Here is an 18,388-nt window from a genome sequence, read left to right as displayed (position 1 = left end):
AAGATGCAATATGCTGAAAACTTCAGAACAACTTCTTGGCATACTTTGTGGTGAGATCAGTGCATCACCCTGTGTGCTCTTACAAGATACATATAAAGACCTGTAAACAGACTTTATCCAGGCACAAAGTGCATTTTAGCAGCAGATGGAAATGTACAGAATTCGCTGAAGACAATCTCCAGGCTGATCCACAGAGGGACACACCACCCCACCTCAGCCTCCTGCCCCGCTGCTGCTCACTGCATCCAATCAAGTAATGACATTCATACAATTTACTGATGTCATAAAGAAGACAAACTAGCACAAGCTGGTAATTTATCATCCACATGAGGACTACTACCCCTATCCTGTTAACTGTCTAACCATCTCACCACTTCCTTCACACACAGCCTTATCTGTCTGCCAGCACTAGTTATGGATGAAGCCAGCATATATCTCACAATCACACCCTCAGACAGACAGTCGCACAGTTGGCCATTTATGAGAGTGTCTGGTCTGACTAATAAAAGCCCAGTGTTCACAGTGAGAGTGATGGAAAAGAGAAGGACTATTTAGGCTGATTAGATTTTGCTCAGGCTGGAAGTGTTACCACACACTTTTCAGACTGTTTTCTGCAGGGCAATATGTTGTTTTCTTTCCACCATCTCCTTGAAACAACAAGATGAAACGAGCCTTGAAAAGCAGGCTTGCATTAAAGAATGTTTCTGAAGTTGCATGCTATTAATACTTTAAAGGCAAACAAACCTCTTACTTTTTAATCTACCCCTGGACTAAGATCATCTCATGATGGACAACACCAGCATAAAGTCTGTAGCATGCAAGCATTCACAAAACACCTGCACATGGGCACTTACAGTTACACCTTGTATGATGAATTTTACACAAAGCAAAAGTACAAAACATGAAGATGAATTCAATGATAAAAATAGGTAACATGGACACATTCTCACACACACTCTCCTGTGTTTCCTCACCTTTGCACCGATGACAGAATTCTTGTGGTAGAAGCAACACAGAGCTGCTGTCAGGGCTTTGAGGTTGCATCTCTCCGACATTATCGACTTGTTCTATCTGCCGACACTAACGGGGTAACAGATGCTGCCTTCGGCCAGCTCAGTTAGATCTGCGGTCAAGGTGACTGAAGAACTTGAACGACAAGTTCCCAATGATTCCCATTTGCCTCTTCCAGTAAAACCTTCATTAAGAGTTACATAGATGGTCGAGTACTAACTCTGCAGCTGGATCAATATCACAAGTCAGAAATTTTCCAGTCTCTCAGACTAAGGAGTGAACATCTCCCCTGGGATAACTGTTACTAACATTCTGTCGTCTCTGCCTCTCTCCTCCACAGTCCCCGCAGAGTGAGCCCTCCACTTTCTCACACATTTTTTCTTTAAATTTCTCTTTTGCCCTGCCCCCCTAAGCTCCATATATGGGAGAGAGAACGACCCATGTGAGCTGGTTTGCACCAATCATGTGTTGATAAACTGGGAGTGACCCAAAGGCAGAGTCTCCCTGCTCTCACTGCAAACACATGGGCAATGGAAAGAAAACTGTGTACATCGGCTTTGCATCCTCTGCATGCATTCAGTATGATATTTCAAACCTAAACTGTTGCTAATGTTTCCCTCTGACTAAAAATCATTTTTTCAGAATTTGCACTGATTGTGCTGATTGGTTTGTTACTCAATTTAGTCTCTAAAGTGACAGTTTGACCAAAATACTGGCCAAATAATTATGTATGCCTTTTATGTCTGAGTACTCATAGCTGTGGAGTTTCTGCATTACTACTTTAGGTTTATCTGCCTATAAAAAAAAAAGTCCAGCCCTTGTGTGACTGTCTTTCAGTCTCATATAGATGTTAAAGTTTCCATAAGAGATGCTCTTTTTTGGTGCAAAGCCATGGTTGGAATTGCAGCTCTTCCAACTGCTCAAACCAGCAGTTTGAGAACAGAAAACACAAAAAAAACTAAAAGTATATCACTTCCACAGTTGGCAGTAAGTATTTTAAGAAAACAGCTATGAGTCACAAAGAAAGTTTCAATAGGAAATAGCTGCTGTTCAACCAGTGTTGTGTACTAAATAATCCACTTGGAGACAAAGGGAAGGGTCTGCTAAGAGTGTGTGCATGTGTGCTGTGGACTGACGCTGGCCACTTGTGTTACTTAATGCCAGCTGAGCAATTACACCCACACACTGGTGAAACTCTTAGGCTTTCACACCAGTTCACACACAGACCCATACTGACATCCGACATAAGGAAACTGGCCCCAAAGCAGGAAAGTGAAAAAAGTATATTGGCATGAAAATATGATAAAGTTAATAAATATGTCGTTTTCAGGCCAGTAAAACTTATCAACTTCTTCAGGGAAGAAAGCGAGGAAAACGTCGGTTGGACAAACATAACTAGATCCAGAGAGAAAATATAGCAGTGTACAAAGACAGGAAGAAAAGAAATAACCATGAGTATACAGCACAAACACTACCATCTCTACATAAGAACAGCCACTTGTACACAAAGACTAGACACACACTGAGGGTGACACGCCAGCAGCAACAAGTTGAAGGGAATATTCGGTCGCAGGAAACTGAGCCACTAATTACAGTGTGAACTCTCATGAGGACCCATGAAGGAAATACATGTAGAACATTCCCTAAGGCACCACATAGAGGCGCACACACTCCCACTCCCACACACACACACACACACAAACACACACACACACACACACGACTGGCGACCACAGCAGCCCCAAATCACCAGCTAGGCTAAACGTCCACCTTAAAATACACACATCCGTCGCTCTAGGAATGCTTTGGAAAAACAGCGAAGGACAGAAATTGGGGCGCTGAGGTTCTATGTTTTCTATTTCTATCTGTTTGTTGGTTCTGTCAAATACGAGAGACTGTGCTGTTTCAGCAACCTGAGGTAATTACATGAAATATAATAAAATGGAAAATTGGGGATGAAAGAGGGCTATTTTTTATGTAAAAAATATGCTTAAATATGTAGTTTTATTTCAGGATGTATATTTTACTGTCCGGTGGGACTGAGAGAAACTATATGCAGTCAATGATGTTGAAAGTAAAGGATCTTTTCTCTTTTCATGATGTGTTAACAGAATATTCCACTCATCCTAGGATTTATTTTAACTTCTTTTGCCAAAGCCTGAATTGAAGTACCTAAAGACATACAAGGCACCTAAATTTCCCATAATGCAGCTTAACCGGCCAAAGTACAATAGGACAACAGGATGCTAATGTAAGCCTGAACTGCCAGGAGCAGAGATGAGGAGTGTGGTACAAAGGTCTGGTAGACACCTCTTTCTAACTCTAGACAGATTGTAATATGTAAAACTGTTCTACACCCCATGCACGTTTAGGATTTTGCCACCAATATACAAAACTGATCAGAACAGTAGCAAAATATAAAGATGAGAAGTGCTTTCTACGAGAACGAACAAATACAAGTGATTCATCTTTCAGTTTGCATTTGTTTTATAAACACATCTCATACAATCTGCATCAAATTGCATTAGGTAGTAAGCTTCATAAAGAATTTATGTCCAAATGTACTACACATCCATTTACAAGGTCACGATTCCCAACAGTCTCAATGATAATGAATACAGTAAAGGAGACATGCAGTAGGCACAGGTTTACATTTCCTGACAGTGGCTGCAAGCTTGGTTGGCAGAAATTGGATTCTACGGTGCAGTATGATATCACACCACAATCGAAGCTTCACTGTCCTTCTGCACCAGTTAGGCAGCATTCATCACGCTTCCTCATCCCCTAATGCATCAATAAAATCAGTGACACTTCTATTCACCCTCTGGGTGAGTCTGTCACATGCACACATGTGCAGACTGTGTGTGTATATGAGGTGGGAGTGACTGAGTGATCAATAATATAATAGACTGCGATCTTGGTGTCGAGCCGTACTGATTGGTTCAACGTGATCCTTATATAGTCAGTGAAAGCGCATGCAGTAAGAGGCTACAATACATCTTGTGGGTCAAAAGAGAAACTAATTTGTTGGTGTATTTGCTTTTGTAAAGTACACTGGAGCACCAAAGTTCCATAAACTACAATTAAAAATACAAACTACTACTCATACTTATTTACTTTATTGTATACTTGAAAAACAAGAATACAAACATAACAATTTTACAAAGAGAAGATCAGCTTCACAGTTAATGCAAGAAGCATCTGATATTTGGTTTGAACGCTGGAAAAAAATTTTCCTGTTTTATTTACAGTGCAGATGGACAATTTAATATAACATGAAAGACAAGTATCAGAAAGGTTGAGGGTATTTTAACATTAATACATCCATACATATGAGCAACGTGACTTCCATTTTCATGATACGAAGACTGGTTCTAGACTATTTTCTTGTTGTTTTCTTCAGTACGATTATTCTGTGACTCTCTCTTTAGCCCAGATTTAGATTAAATCCATGTCTGGGAAACTGGCTCATATGGTTTGACCCAAATCTAAAAACAGACAATTACTCAGCATGAGCTACAACTGTTTAAAAACGGGCGATAGCTACAATAAAGGAGAAAAAAATATCCGTGTCTAGATTATTACCCAAAAGTTTTAATGTTTTTTTTTTAGGTAAATCTGAATCTAAGAAGACAAACCTTGATGTTACTTGCTTTCTCCCTTGAGCATAGAGCGTATGATCACGAATTCTGTAATCTAACCACACTTGCTCAAAATCATCACTGAGAAAATCTGGAGACTGAACAGCCACTGACGAATTAACAGGAAAATTATTACTGATGATATTCTGTAGCAAGCTGGTGGGGGTTACTGGCCAGCTGCCTGTTCCACTTATAGGCTGACAAACTGAATAACTGACTGGGTGTCCAGTTCATGGACGAGCAGAGAGACAAACCAAGCTGGTTGGTGGGGTGCCGAGCGTGGCTGGCTGCTTGCTGTTAAAGTCATGCTGGCTCACAGACAGACTGGTATGAAAGTCACACTATTGTTTGGACTTCTAATTAACAAACATTCACAACAACATCCATCTACAGCGACATTTCTACTTTCGGGTCTGACAGTCCCTTTCCTCAGTTTGGCCAGCAGATGGTGCACTCCTCTAAAACTCAACAAATGCTTGAATAGCTGTTTGTAAGTGAATTCAAACAGTTACTGCTCTTTTATCTTTATTATTAGGAAAGCACAGTTTCAAACTGGTGCCTTCAGTATGTGTGTGCTCTATACAAGTGTCATCCACACAGAGTTAATAGCTACTGCAACCCAGGACCAGACCACACACACACACACACACACACACACGCACACACACACAGAGCATTATTGTTTCCTAAAGCTCTCTCATGAGGGTTTACAGCAACTTTCAACTCATTGTGTGGGAATAAAAGAGTGCAAAAGAGTCTTTTAGCAAAGGCTTAGTAGAAGAAGAGTTGTGTTCACACTGAATCACTGAGGGTCTTTCTTTTCCTCGCTCTATCATTTAATTTGTCATCAAATAATACAGAGATTGTGCTGTATTATACTGCCACCTATTGTACTATTAAGTCTGGCCAAGTCACAGTAAAATCAACAATCTGCTCCTATTACCTTCTACTCAGTAAAGTTATACAGTACTTATCTTGATACCTACTTTATAATCCTCAGTAAATTGTACTTTCTGTGAGAAAGAGACACTTCAATTTGACTTCATTCCTTCACCAGTGCTTTTGCCTCTTTGTCAGCATGATTACTAAACAACACCTTGTTGGTTTTCTTTAAATCTGGTCAATAGGTGGAGCACGATTAAAGGAAAAAACTATTACATTTAGCAAAATCTGGTTCCATTGTCTTTAAATGTGGAAGACAGGGCACTAGACTTCTTCTTCATGTTATGTCTATTTCTAGAGAAAAAAACAAGCTGATTGGATGCTTAGCGACGAACATCAAACAGAGGCTGTCAACGAGAAGAGAAACTGGCCATAAGGTGTTGAAGTTGAGAATATATTAAAACTATTGTTTTCCACAGAGACTTCCTTCCCCACATACACCCATTCTGCTCACATCTACTTGACATAATCACAGAGAACAATGCAACACTCACTGTACTGACAACTGTTTGTAAAAAGAACAAAGCATATGCCACACAATACCTGTACTGTACCTGTACGGTCTATGTGTGTGTTTTCATCCACAGTGGAAATGCAAACACACCTGGAGCAGCACAGAAGCAGAGCTGACAGCTAGGCTTTCACACATATTATATAATACCTGGAATACAGTAGGCCACATATACGGTCAGCACGCAGACGCGCACAAAATAGGCTACGCACTCTGTTGATACACCATGTGTGTGACCAAAGAAATGCACACAAAGTACTATTTGTGCATGTGGGCTCACAGGTTTGAGAGTGTTCTGTGAGGTTAGCTCCCACATGTGTGACCCGCTCCCATGGGAAGGACAGAGTTTGCTTTTTACAATGGGGTGTTAGCATCCAAACATATGAGCCAACAGATGGAGGAGAGAGGAGTAGTTGGAACGTGGTCGTACACAGAGAAAAAGAACTGATTTGAAAGAAAATGTTGGGAAAAAGAAAAGTGGAGAAACCACTGTGGGTTTGTATGTAATGACAGGCTTTATTTACAGTAAAATCTAGTAGTTTGCAGTAAATGTTATGACATCTGCAAAGATCTGAAAGAAACTAGTGATGTCGCTGTTCACAGGACAAAATTAGATCACATAGGTCAGTGTCATGAGGGCCAAAGCGTCGGTGTGGACAACACATAATGCAAACTTCATGCATGACTCCAGCTCAGGACATATTTGCTTGCCACCCTCCTCTCTCTGATTTCCACTGTTTCTTGCCTACGTCTACAATCTATGACAGAGATGCAGGGATTGGACTGTAAAGTTTGAGTAATTATTTTTTTATTTTGAGGTATAAAAACAGTTTTTTTCTCCATTCGAGGAAAGAAAGTTTACCATTTTCACACAAACAAATATCATTTAGGAAAATGATAGAATTATTTATTTTGATAAATAATGAAGTTGAGTGTAAATCGTCCACAAACCTGCGCATTTCTTTATGAACAGAAGGTACAGACGAGCCGTCTACGATGAGCTGTGCTGATATATGAACAGCTGTCTGTGACTACAGGCCTGATTAACTGCTGCGCTTTTTCCTCCCACACCTTTGCCTCATAATACAATTTGATTTTTGCTGGTTTATTTGTTTACTTGTCTCTTCTCTAGCCACACAGTTGCAAGCGTGGGAATCGGAAAATCGTTCCTGTTTAATTTCATTCATTGATTTAAAACCAAAACAAAACATAAAAATACAGAGTCTTTCCCAGTAATGTAATCATGTCAGTGTCTGTTTAACACTGTTGTTCTAAGAAACCTGCAAAAATACAGGCATAATTATGACTTAAATAAGGCAATGTCTGACTAAAGATTAGGTAAACCAGCTTCAGCACTCAATTTGGTTGCTGCTCAAAATGTATTTAGATTAGATACCCTGCCTTTTCTCCACTAAATGTGCAGTACAGAAGGTTTGTATTTTGTTTGATGGTCTTAATAATACAAATTTCTTAACAACCGAGCAGACAGGAGCCAAAAATAAGAAAGGCAAAGAACTGTGTTAACAGAACCATTGCATCTCGGTCGTCGTCCGTCTTTGACTGAAAACTGCGGTGCAGGTGGTACGAAAATGATTTAAAGCTGTGTGACAGCAACAAAACTGAGCGTATGATTTAAAGGGACATTATCCAAGTAGTCGAGGTGCAATTAGATTAACCTCACCTAAGAGTGATGTTTACACCTCAGTCTGCAGAAACAGCTGGTGTTTCATATCCAGTGGCAGATGTGTCCCGTTAGATGTAATCCTTTATTGGTGGGCTTTACTAAATGTTTTACTTTTATTCCCCCTGGCAAAATGTCTTTACTTTAGTACTGCAGTATTTTCACAGCAGGGTGGGAGGTCTGAGGTTTTACATAACTGCTAGTATAACTTTTTCCTTCCTACTATAATACACACAACAAGCTTCCACTTTAGTCTGCTAAACTAAATTAAGCCTGCCGGGGTCGTACATCTTATTTTACTTCTGTGTGTTTTACCATTTTACAATCAGTCTTTTTAAATACTGTTTTATGCGTTATAGAGGTAGTAATAAGCAGCCATATTTTCAGTAAGCAAAATATTTACATTGATTATCATGGAACCGCTTATTTTCAGCAACAGCAGACAAACAATATAGCACCACTGCTTTTCCTACCTTAACGTAGTCCACTGTGGCGTCGGGCCCGGCTGCAGGCTCCCTGGGGAACACAGACAGAGACAAGGTCCGATTTAGAGAACACATCCTGCCAAAAGGACCCAGATGGGACCTTTAGGTCCTCCTTATAGCTCCTATTACAAATAAACTGCACAGTCAAGGCCGCTCGCTGACTGGTGCTGGGTAGATGGGTATTCAGCCCTCGTCACTCCGTAAGAGATGAATTATAGGTGTGGAGGTGTGGCACTTTTTCTAACAGGTCTAACAGGGTGATCCAAACAAGTGCCTGTTTGATAAGAAGCCAAACCTGCGCTCTAAAGCAGAGGGCTGATTCTTGTGGCAACGCAGAGTTAATCCACATCTACTACTGTAGGTCCCACTTGGGAGTGGGTTTCTCAAAGAAAAGAAAAAGAAAAAAGAATCAAGTGGAACCAAAGTTTGCACTACACTGCTTTAAGTCTCCTGTTTTCCCGGTTTTGCTGCCTGACTTTCACTCCCTTTCTTTTAGTGGTAAACATGTTCCCTTACTGCCTGTCTGACTTGGCCTCCCTCTCTCTCTCTCTCTCTCTCTCCTCCCCCATCATAACACATCGCAGCCACACGCCTGCCATTCAGAGTCCACTGACAATTTCACAGAGAGGTTAGAGCACACACACAAACACACACTTTTCTAATTTCCTCTTTTTGCATTTTTCTGTAATTCTCTTATTCACAAAAAAATGCTTTTGTCCACCTTCCTAATCTCAGCTTACACGTGCTGCAGTTTTATCTGCTTTTTTAATCACTTTTGTTTATCAATTGTTTAAAGATCAGATTACTCATTTTCAATCTTCGTATTTTTGTTCTCCGTTTGTTTTTTTCCGCCAATGTTAGCTTGTCATATTTTATCCCTTAACAAAACTCTTTCGGTGCTCTCCATCTCTGCGTTGAACATTGGTACTCGAGTTGCAGCTCAGAGTCTCGACAGGAGGCTTACGACCAGGGGCTCAGTGAAAGGGGTAATTAGCTCAAATCCGTGGCTACATTACCAAGGTTGGTAGTTTAAATCCCTTAGGCCTGCACTGGTTTTCCCACGGGAATATTAGCACAGTCCATTACTTACCAAACCAAATATGTGCAGCTCTAAGCCCTCGCAGTTTAAACATGGCCCCAGATAATGAGTGGGATTTAGTTATGTAACTGAACAGAAGCCCCCATTCACAACAATGTATAGTCATCATTCATGGAAGGTGTTCAGATCTCTCTTACCCTTAATGAGTTTGCAGAACCGATGAAATGCAGCACATTAAACCTGATTCTATTTTAGGTGCACAGATCAGTCATCTGGCAGGTCGTCAGAGCTTACAGATGAAATCTGCACCGAGGTTTCCTCTCAGTGGCCGTGTCTGACACCATCAGGAACTTCCTGAAGGTGCTGAGAGAAAGCACTTTCAGCTGCACCACAAGGAGTCGCTACAGTAGGTCGCTCCGCCAGGTTGATTTTTTGTTCTGTTTTATACTGTCTCCACCTAAAATCAAACTGGGCATCCTTCACCAGTGTAAACCCCTACACTATAGACTAAACATTCATCCATTACAATAATACCATGTGTGTGTTGTGTTATGACATTATAGAATTATTACCAACAAAACTTAAAAATTGCCAAACAGATGAAAACAACATCCATTAGCATGTGCAGTCCTATTTAGAAACAGATCTATAAATGTATGCATGCATACCTGAGTACAAAATAAATCAAATTAAATGTACTATAAAGTAAAACTTTAAGCACTTGAGTATACTGGAGCTGAACTCATTTCTTTGTGAGGTTTATTTGACGATTGTATGACTCAGTCCGTCACTGTATTTGGAAAAAGCGCCATAAATGTAATGTTGTGAAAGTTTTTTGAAGTCTAAGAAGGGGGCGCTCTTTCAGGAATTCACGCTCCGAACCGCCCCCTTGCCTTACCTCCTAAACTGCCACAAAACTAGCAGCAGCATCGAGTTTGAAGATGTGATCAAGTGCTTTCGATCTACTTCACTTTCCACAGCATTTCCGAAATTGCTCCCTTTCATTCATTCCCATACAGATGCCGTGTGCTCGTTCCTGAAACGTCTTTTCACATTTTTGGGGTTATTTTTTTTCACTGTAGACCATTTACAGAAGTAAGACAAGACAAGTTTCAGGTATTAGCAGGGACAGCAAACGAATCTGTTTGCCTGCTGTTAAATTCTCAATTTTCCTTTGGTTTTTTAAAAAAAAAGTAAAATATACAACTATGAGGAATAAAAAAACTAGATGGGTACGTGTATGCATCCATGCTCTCCCCTGCTATTCCAAAATTACAGGATGAATCACCAAGCGATAGATATAGCTTCCTTTTACTCCATCCATCCATCCTCTTTCACTTATCCAATATAGGGGTCACAGTGGGGATGGCGCCTATCCCAGCTGTCTGATAGGTTGTGTACACCCTGGACAGGTCCACCAGCCTACTGCAGGGTAATAGAGACACAAACATTTATGCTTACATTTGTACCTAAATTCAATTTTAAAAGTCATCAGTTAATCTAACACATATGTCTTTGGATTGTGGGAGGAAGCTATAAATAGCCAGAGACCTTCTTGCCGTGAGATGACAGCGCTAACCACTGCACTGCTGACATGCTGACAAAATTTAAAACGTGAACTGCTGGTGATACTCTATATCAAAGCAATAGGAAGCTTCTACCAATGGGAAAAGAGCTGTGAGTGGCTGCAGAGCCTCTGTCCTATGTTATAAAAGCACCTGCAGGTAATGCATTATGTTTGGCATACACTGATTAGTGCTTGATATTCAACGCTGAAGATAAAGGACATAGAGACATAGAGCAGTAGAGGAATTTCTGTGGTTCGAAATCTAAACTAAAATCAGAAACTCAAACTAAAATCAGAAACTCACTGAACATTTTCTGTATCCATGTGTGTTGCTTCTCTGAGGTCAGTGGTTTGCTGGACCTTTGATGGGACCAAAGTTTTTTACCACTCCAACCACTTGCCCCTTGTAACCTCGGCCTGGATCTCCAGGATTAGGTGGGTTCAATGCAGACAGACAACACCCATCTACATCCTCCTGGGTTAAAAGTGCCAAAATTGAGGGAGGGAAATTCCCTTTTTGAAAATTCCCCTCGGGCAGGTCAAAGGTCAGGCTCACAAACAGAGTGATAGCCCCGGAGCAAACAGAGATTCGGTGTCACTCCTTGTGTGCTAGGTTAACAATGTTTACTCATCCTGGCTACAGCGTTAAAATCATTTAAACAGAGCATGATGGATGTGCGATAGCGAAGCATTCCAGGGGACACGAGCTGACCACTGCGAGGCAGCACTCGCCACAATCTTTTTCTGGCTACTGTTGTTCTTTGCGCTTCACCGCACAATACTCAGCATGACCACAACTGGCTTAAGTTAGGAACTACACTATATTTGTGTGTGGGAGAGAGAGTGTGTTGAAGGGAGGCTAAGACAGAGAGAGACAGACAGACAGACAGATAGGGAGAAATGGAAAAAGTTGATGGCAGCATGCAGAGTCTGAAGGCAGCCTACAGAGGTCAGTGTGCTTCCATTAGAAAGACTCTGTGAAAAGTCTCAATTTACTGTCAGTTTGTGTTTATTTTAGCTGATTTCTATGCATTATAGTTTTAATACCACAGGCTGAACAGTTTTTCTAAAATAGATGGCATTAATTAATTCCCAAAATGCATTTGATCTTAGTTTCATACAATATGCTGCAAAACACACTGGCTCTGTTGGCAGACAGTTGTCCTACAATGCAAAGCAGAAATGAAATGGAGTAACAAAAACAAAATAAATTGATAAATTAGAATAAATTAGAATAAGAACGGCTCTGACACCTGGCATCTTTTCAGATACAACATCTTTTCAGTACAAATAGGTAAAATACAAGGCTAAATGTCATTTGCACTGCTGTAGATAGCAGATTTATTCTGAATCATCCCCTTTCCAGGACAATCTGTTGGGTTTAGCCTACAAAAGGACATTTTTAGTGAACCTTTTGTAATGATTCAGCTTTCACAAAACTACAAAAAAACAATAATATTGAGTGCATTTGGAAAAATGAAGTCCATTTTGTTCTTGATGATCAATGATCTGTTTACTGGTATGCATTTTATAGTGCATCCAAGGTAGCATAATGTTTAAAATTAAACACTGAACTATTGTTCTAAAGAAATGTTTGATATCTGTTTGTGTAGAATTTGCTTTCCTTGGACTTGAGATCCGTGAACTACCTTGCTATCTTTAAAAACAAGTTTAAGATCCACCTGTGCACGATTGCGTTTGTTTTGTTTTATCCATTTATACAATTTGTTGCATCTTATTTTATACAGTAAAGCACTTTCTGGCTCTTAAAAAGCACTATATGAACAAACCTTACATAAAGTACTTGTTAGTGAGTTATTGTTAGCGGGTGGGGAATTCAGAATTTCATTTACACTATACAAATAAAAGGAAAAGTTTCAGATGTCACCAGTCTGTTATTGTCCATCTATACTCCCTCCAACTCTGAACTCTCTCTGCTCAGTTTCCTCCTCCCCCTCCTTTCTTGGTGGTCCTAGAGCTGCCCTCAGAGGTCAACACAAAGACACATGGGCCAATGGGAAGATAGTGTGACATAAGGTTAGGGGTCATAGGCCAGCAATGGACAGTCAGTGGTTACATTCCATAAAGACATACTCATCATTTTATAGAAATCTCTGCTGTGATTTGCTTGTAGTTTGAAACCAAATGCCCAGAGGTGGGAGGAAATTCTGGAATTTGGAAAATTTCTGGGAGTGTTAAGATCACAGTAAGCAAGCAATCTATATATGCACTAGAAAAATAAAAAGTTTGAATGTTTTAGTTTGAATAGGAAACTTTAAATTTGAGGACGTGGACTTGAATAAGATACTTCCCTTTCTGTCAGGTCATTAGCTGCCATCCTTACATTATGGCTCAGTCACACTAGAGTCAAAATAGAAGAGCGTGTGACTAGGTGGTTGTCATGGTTTCACATGTCCTCAACCTCAGGGTGATCACTTTCAATCACAAGGTTTGCCTGGGTGCAGAAAGCACATGGCTACAAAAACTGTGGCCCAACTTGGACTGACTGCGACCACACTCAGACAGATTGGAGTACGCAAGCAAATTATTGCCGTCTAATTCATAAATGCAGACTTGCAGCTTGCCAACACACTGTAATCAATCTGACGACAGCAATTGACTGAGTGGGTGCAAACCTGGTCCTCGTCTTTGAAGCAACCATTTCAAAGGCATCGAGATCCAAAGTTTATTACTTAAAGTTGCAATAATTTTGGATCTGCTCTGACTGCTTAAAGGGAACACTATTGACATTCTTTGCTGTCAGCCTAAAGTGGAGTTAATGGCAAACAATCTAAATCAAATTAGACACGTTTTAAAAAATGAAAAGTAGCTCAGAATGCAAAACTGTGTTATATCACCTGAAGTTATTCAGCTCAATTTTATTTGTATAACGCCAAATCACAACAACAGTCTCCTCAAGGTGCCTCGCCCCAGTGGGGCTGTGAGTTTTGGCCTGGAATAATTCAACAACTGAGTGGTAATGACGACAGAGAGTTCACAACACGAGAGAGACAAATATACTAACTGAGCCTTATTTGGAAATACTCTGGATTTGAGTCAGTAGATGGAGAAGTTTAAAAACTCAACTGCGCTGATTCATCACTGAAACGACCAGGTTATCAAGCTATCACAGCAGGTCCCTGGTGGTTTGTTTATCTCCAGTTTCATGCTGAGCAAAAGATAAGACTGGTTTAATTAAGATATGTTTAATTATCTGTAGTCTCGATATTTGGACTCAACATCTGAATGGTTCAAACCTGCACAGGTAATCTGAAGGAATAATCAAAAGCGACTTTTGCCTGATTCTCACAGTCTTAACTTGAAGTAAGGCTGGGGGGGGGGGGGGGGGGCGTTAAGATCTCTGTCTAAATAAATAAATAAATCTGGGTAAATTCCCAGATGATTAAACATGCAACTATTCCACATTCGAAATGAGTAAAGAAAATTAACAGCCTATTTATGCAAGATAATTCATTATTTTACTGGGGGGGTTATAATGGCTGGGTCTTATTATTGGGGCGGGGGCGGGGGGTGTCATAACCCCCCCTAACCCCCCTGGAAATTACGCCCCTGGGTGGATGAGAACCAACATGCCAAAACTTTAGAAGTATGCTTTCTTGATGAACTTTATCATCAAGTAATGGCTGAATTTTGATGAACTGTATTCAGTCAAAAGGCTCATTTATGCATGAAAGGTGTAAAAACTGGCACTTTCTGTGCTAGCTGTTTAAAAAAAAACAAGAAAATACCCATGAAGTTGTACTAACGTTATGAAAGAACACACAAAAAAAAGAAGAATATGCTACTCATTATTTTGCCACCTGCACAGACTGAATTTGACCTGGACAAATTGTCCCACTGTATGTCAGCGGTCTATGAAATCTATCCGGCATGGAGGCAGACAGATAAAAAGTAGAGACAAAGACTTCACAGTAGTCTCTGATCTGCCACGCCACACCCTGACCAACAAAAGTAACCCAACTGCTGGGGGCTACACGAATGCGCCCACAGACGCACATCACATGCACACACAAAACTGGCTACATCAGATACAGTCTGTTGTAACTCTACACTAGAGATAGAAAGGTGGAGGACATGATGAGGGATGAGATGTGTGTGGGTTTGTGTGTGTGTGTTCTCCCTCTGAAGTTGAGCTAATCACTACACCCCCTCAGGGGTCTCTATTCAACCTCACTTTTCTCCATCCAACTCCACACTGTCTCACTCTCCAGTCTGAAGAGGAGCAGTGTTTTCTCGAGAGCACTAACAGTCTCTGATCATCAAACAGTGCCAACCTTCAGAATGACAAGACACCGCTGCAACAATCACCTTTTATCATGATAGTACTGAACAAAAGGTGCTTCTTCTGAAAGATGGTTTCCCTCCACAAACATCTGACAGATATAAAGATAAGCAACAGTCTTACTTATGATGAAGACTATCATTTGCCCAGAATGTGCAAGAACAAACCGCAGAATGAAAATGAAACTATAAACATCCAGAAGCATTATCCATGTTTGTGAACATGTTTACCTGTAACCATGGAAGTCATCAGCGATATTTTGGACCAGTGAAGAGGTCATGGACTGATGACGGTACTCAGCAGTCAGTAATGCATTCTCATAAATTAAAGGCTCTGTGTGATTGGCTTTGGGGTCCCAGGTGTAGTTTCCATGTGTGGCGAGGTTGACCCCTCCTCTTTTGCGCCGAGGCAGAGTCCCATGAATAGAGATTGGCTGGTAGGCGGCAGCTGGCTTTTCTGATAGGCTGCCACACTGGCCTGGATGGAGGCTGCATGCAGGACAAAAAGCAAACAGTTACTCACAATGGGAAATGTTACTATTGCTGATTTCCAATAAACGACTCAACAGCAGTGAGCTTCTGATGGCTACACAGCTTACCCAGGTCTGGAGCTGAGAAGATCCATGGAGGATGTGAGAGAGGCCTGGTGCCTCCTGGAGGAGCAGGTATTATTGCTTGGGGCACCAAGAGGGCTGCTGGGTACTCCAGAGTGGCCTGTGCCTCCTCCCAGGGTGTGGTGTGCTTGAAGAGACCTGGGCAGACTTGCAAAACGCCCCTCTGCCATCATCCTCAACTCTGGAAACAAAACACATACAGACATTTACTGTTAAACAGTAATGACATACACCATGACTTTGAATTACTTAATAAAGATTAATAACTTTACTGAGTTCCTGCAAATATAAAGGAAACTAAGTGAATGAATCAAACAAATTAGCTGTCTTTAGGTGTGTTATAACAAACAGTAATCTCAGCTATACATTTGTGTAACAATGGCTGACATGAAGCACTGACTGAGATGAAATAGCACACACAGCCAGTATACAGTAGTTGTCGCTCTTTAATGCAGACACAAAGCCATCATTCTCACTCTCTTTCAAGTGTTTATACATATAGAAATACTTACTAGCACTTTTTGCTAATGTTTAGCAGACGCAGCAAGTTAATCTGACCTCTGAATAACACCCCATCTCTGTTTAATGGATTTTTTCCCCCTTTTTTAAAAACAAAAAATTTCATGTGGACACTCTGAAACAAAATCTGTAGCTATACTGTGTCTGAAAATGAAGCCAATAAAATGCACACAAGTTAGCAAATGGACAACAATTTAATACTTCCACTGAAGAGGGGAAGATTAAAGTAAAGTAGATGTGTTTGAGAATTTTGCCTGAGCCAATTTTTATACAATAGTTGGATCGGTGCCACGTTTTCTTTTCTCCCACACCAGACTGAAGGCTGACTTCAGCCCTCTGTTAGTGGATATGAGAACAGAATAGAGGTCTGACCCTGTGTGCCTCAGTGTTATGTGATATTTTTAGCAACAACCTCTGAGTATCAGTATCAGTACAACACTAGGACATTTTCAAAATACTTCGTATTCCAGTAATCTCCTTAAAAACGGATTCATACACCAGATACTTAAAAAAAAAAGGGAAAAAACAGAAAAAAAGAAAAGAGAGCAGCACTGCACCCAACTTTATTTTTGCCCATTAGCTAGATCTTGTGTAATGAACAAACAGACACAGTTATAAATACAGCATGATGAACATGACTGATAGGATGACAGGGAACTAAAACACAGGACAGAGAAATTCCCCTGCTGTGCGATGATGAGTGAACAGCACAGCTTTATCCGCTCTGAATCACTCACAGCGCAGCAGTTAGTCATACTGTACAAACTAAAATAACACGGTAGCAGACTGGATTCAACTGACCCTCTCTCTAATCTCAAACCTAAGAATCTGATCTGAACAACTGAGCCCGTGTTTGCTATTGTTAAACAGCCTGATTATGATCAGAGAACACAAGCTGAAGGAACATAATCAAACTGACCGGCGTTCAACTGACCTGCAGTAACTGCAGAAAAATGCTGCTGGACCACTTTTACATGTGCGTGATAATAACAAAAAAGATGATCCGCAACAAACAACAAAAACGAACAGCTCAGACGGACATCATTTCAGACCATGTGTACAGTACAGAAACGTGCCTCCTAGCAGCAAACTGTCTTACATTGAATACTTTGATAGCAAGCTGAAATGATAAAATGTCTTTGTAGCATTTTTGTTTAGACTTCTGCCAATGCGAACAGAACTAGCGCTTAAAAATATGTGAAAGCATAAATTGGAGCAGCATTACAGCCACAGAAGTCAATTTCCCCGCTTCCAGGGCTGTGCTAAAGTATGCTCAATGACTGAGATGATTGATACCCTGTGTGATGTCTCCAAGATTTGTGTTTAGTAGCACTTTTTTGGTCTTTTGGCAAAAATACTCACATAGTTTCTCATCTACGGCTGTTGTTTGCTGTCACGTTAAATGGCAAACACTAGAGTTAACACCAGCTGAAAGGAGAAGGCTACAAACGAGAGGACACAACCTTTCAGTAGGTTCTTGGAGTTTGGTCACTCCTAAATAAACCAGGACCGCCTTAAACTGGAACTAAATGCTAAAACTTAACTCCAGCAGGGGGTCACTGAGCCACCAGCTTGTAATCATGAATATCAATAAAAATGCAAATAATGGTTTAGAGAAAGGAACAGCTGGCTGGTTCAGGACTCTTCAGTGTACACAGTAAAAGTCCTTCTAAGGCATGCCGGGTCAGAGAGAGTGGATTCCTCTGAAGGGTAGAACGACTACAACAGGAGAAGCTATTATACGACCCTCGGGGACGGTCAGCTGTATGTGTATTTGTGTGTGTGTGGCCCTGACCATCTGCCAGACACACACACACTCTCCTGCAGAGGAGAATTGACTGACTCTCACTGATTGAAAACACAAACACTTAGCACTTACTCCCGTATACTGGGTCAGTTTAACTAATACATAAATGATTCATTCTGAGAGCTACAGCTACACTCTTGTCCTGTATCATTTGCCTACTCTTTTCCTACCATTTATTTTTTTCTGCATTATTTCACTCTTCTCTCACTGGTCCCTACTCATCCATCTTCCCCCTTTCTCTTGTAGTCTCACGCCCTCCTCCACACAGA

The 18,388-nt window shown here is 40.7% G+C and overlaps 1 protein-coding gene across 7 annotated transcripts in view; it reads right to left on the bottom strand.

Annotated features, from left to right (window-relative positions):
- The window catches only part of bcar3 (BCAR3 adaptor protein, NSP family member), a 72,130-nt gene that overhangs the window by 27,098 nt on the left and 26,644 nt on the right, over positions 1 to 18,388 (bottom strand). For 6 of the 7 annotated variants that reach the window (XM_085137136.1, XM_085137134.1, XM_085137135.1 and 3 more), the window contains 3 exons: positions 15,779 to 15,974; positions 15,411 to 15,668; positions 8,260 to 8,302 (listed from right to left, as the gene is read on the bottom strand). In XM_085137136.1, the coding sequence (XP_084993262.1) occupies positions 8,260 to 8,302; positions 15,411 to 15,668; positions 15,779 to 15,974 (497 nt within the window). The other variant, XM_085137139.1, reaches the window with a different exon arrangement.

This window comes from Neolamprologus multifasciatus, chromosome 17 (assembly GCF_963576455.1).
Source record: "Neolamprologus multifasciatus chromosome 17, fNeoMul1.2, whole genome shotgun sequence".
Classification (NCBI taxonomy): Eukaryota; Metazoa; Chordata; class Actinopteri; order Cichliformes; family Cichlidae; genus Neolamprologus; species Neolamprologus multifasciatus.
This window is presented reverse-complemented; position numbering and strand designations above follow the sequence as displayed.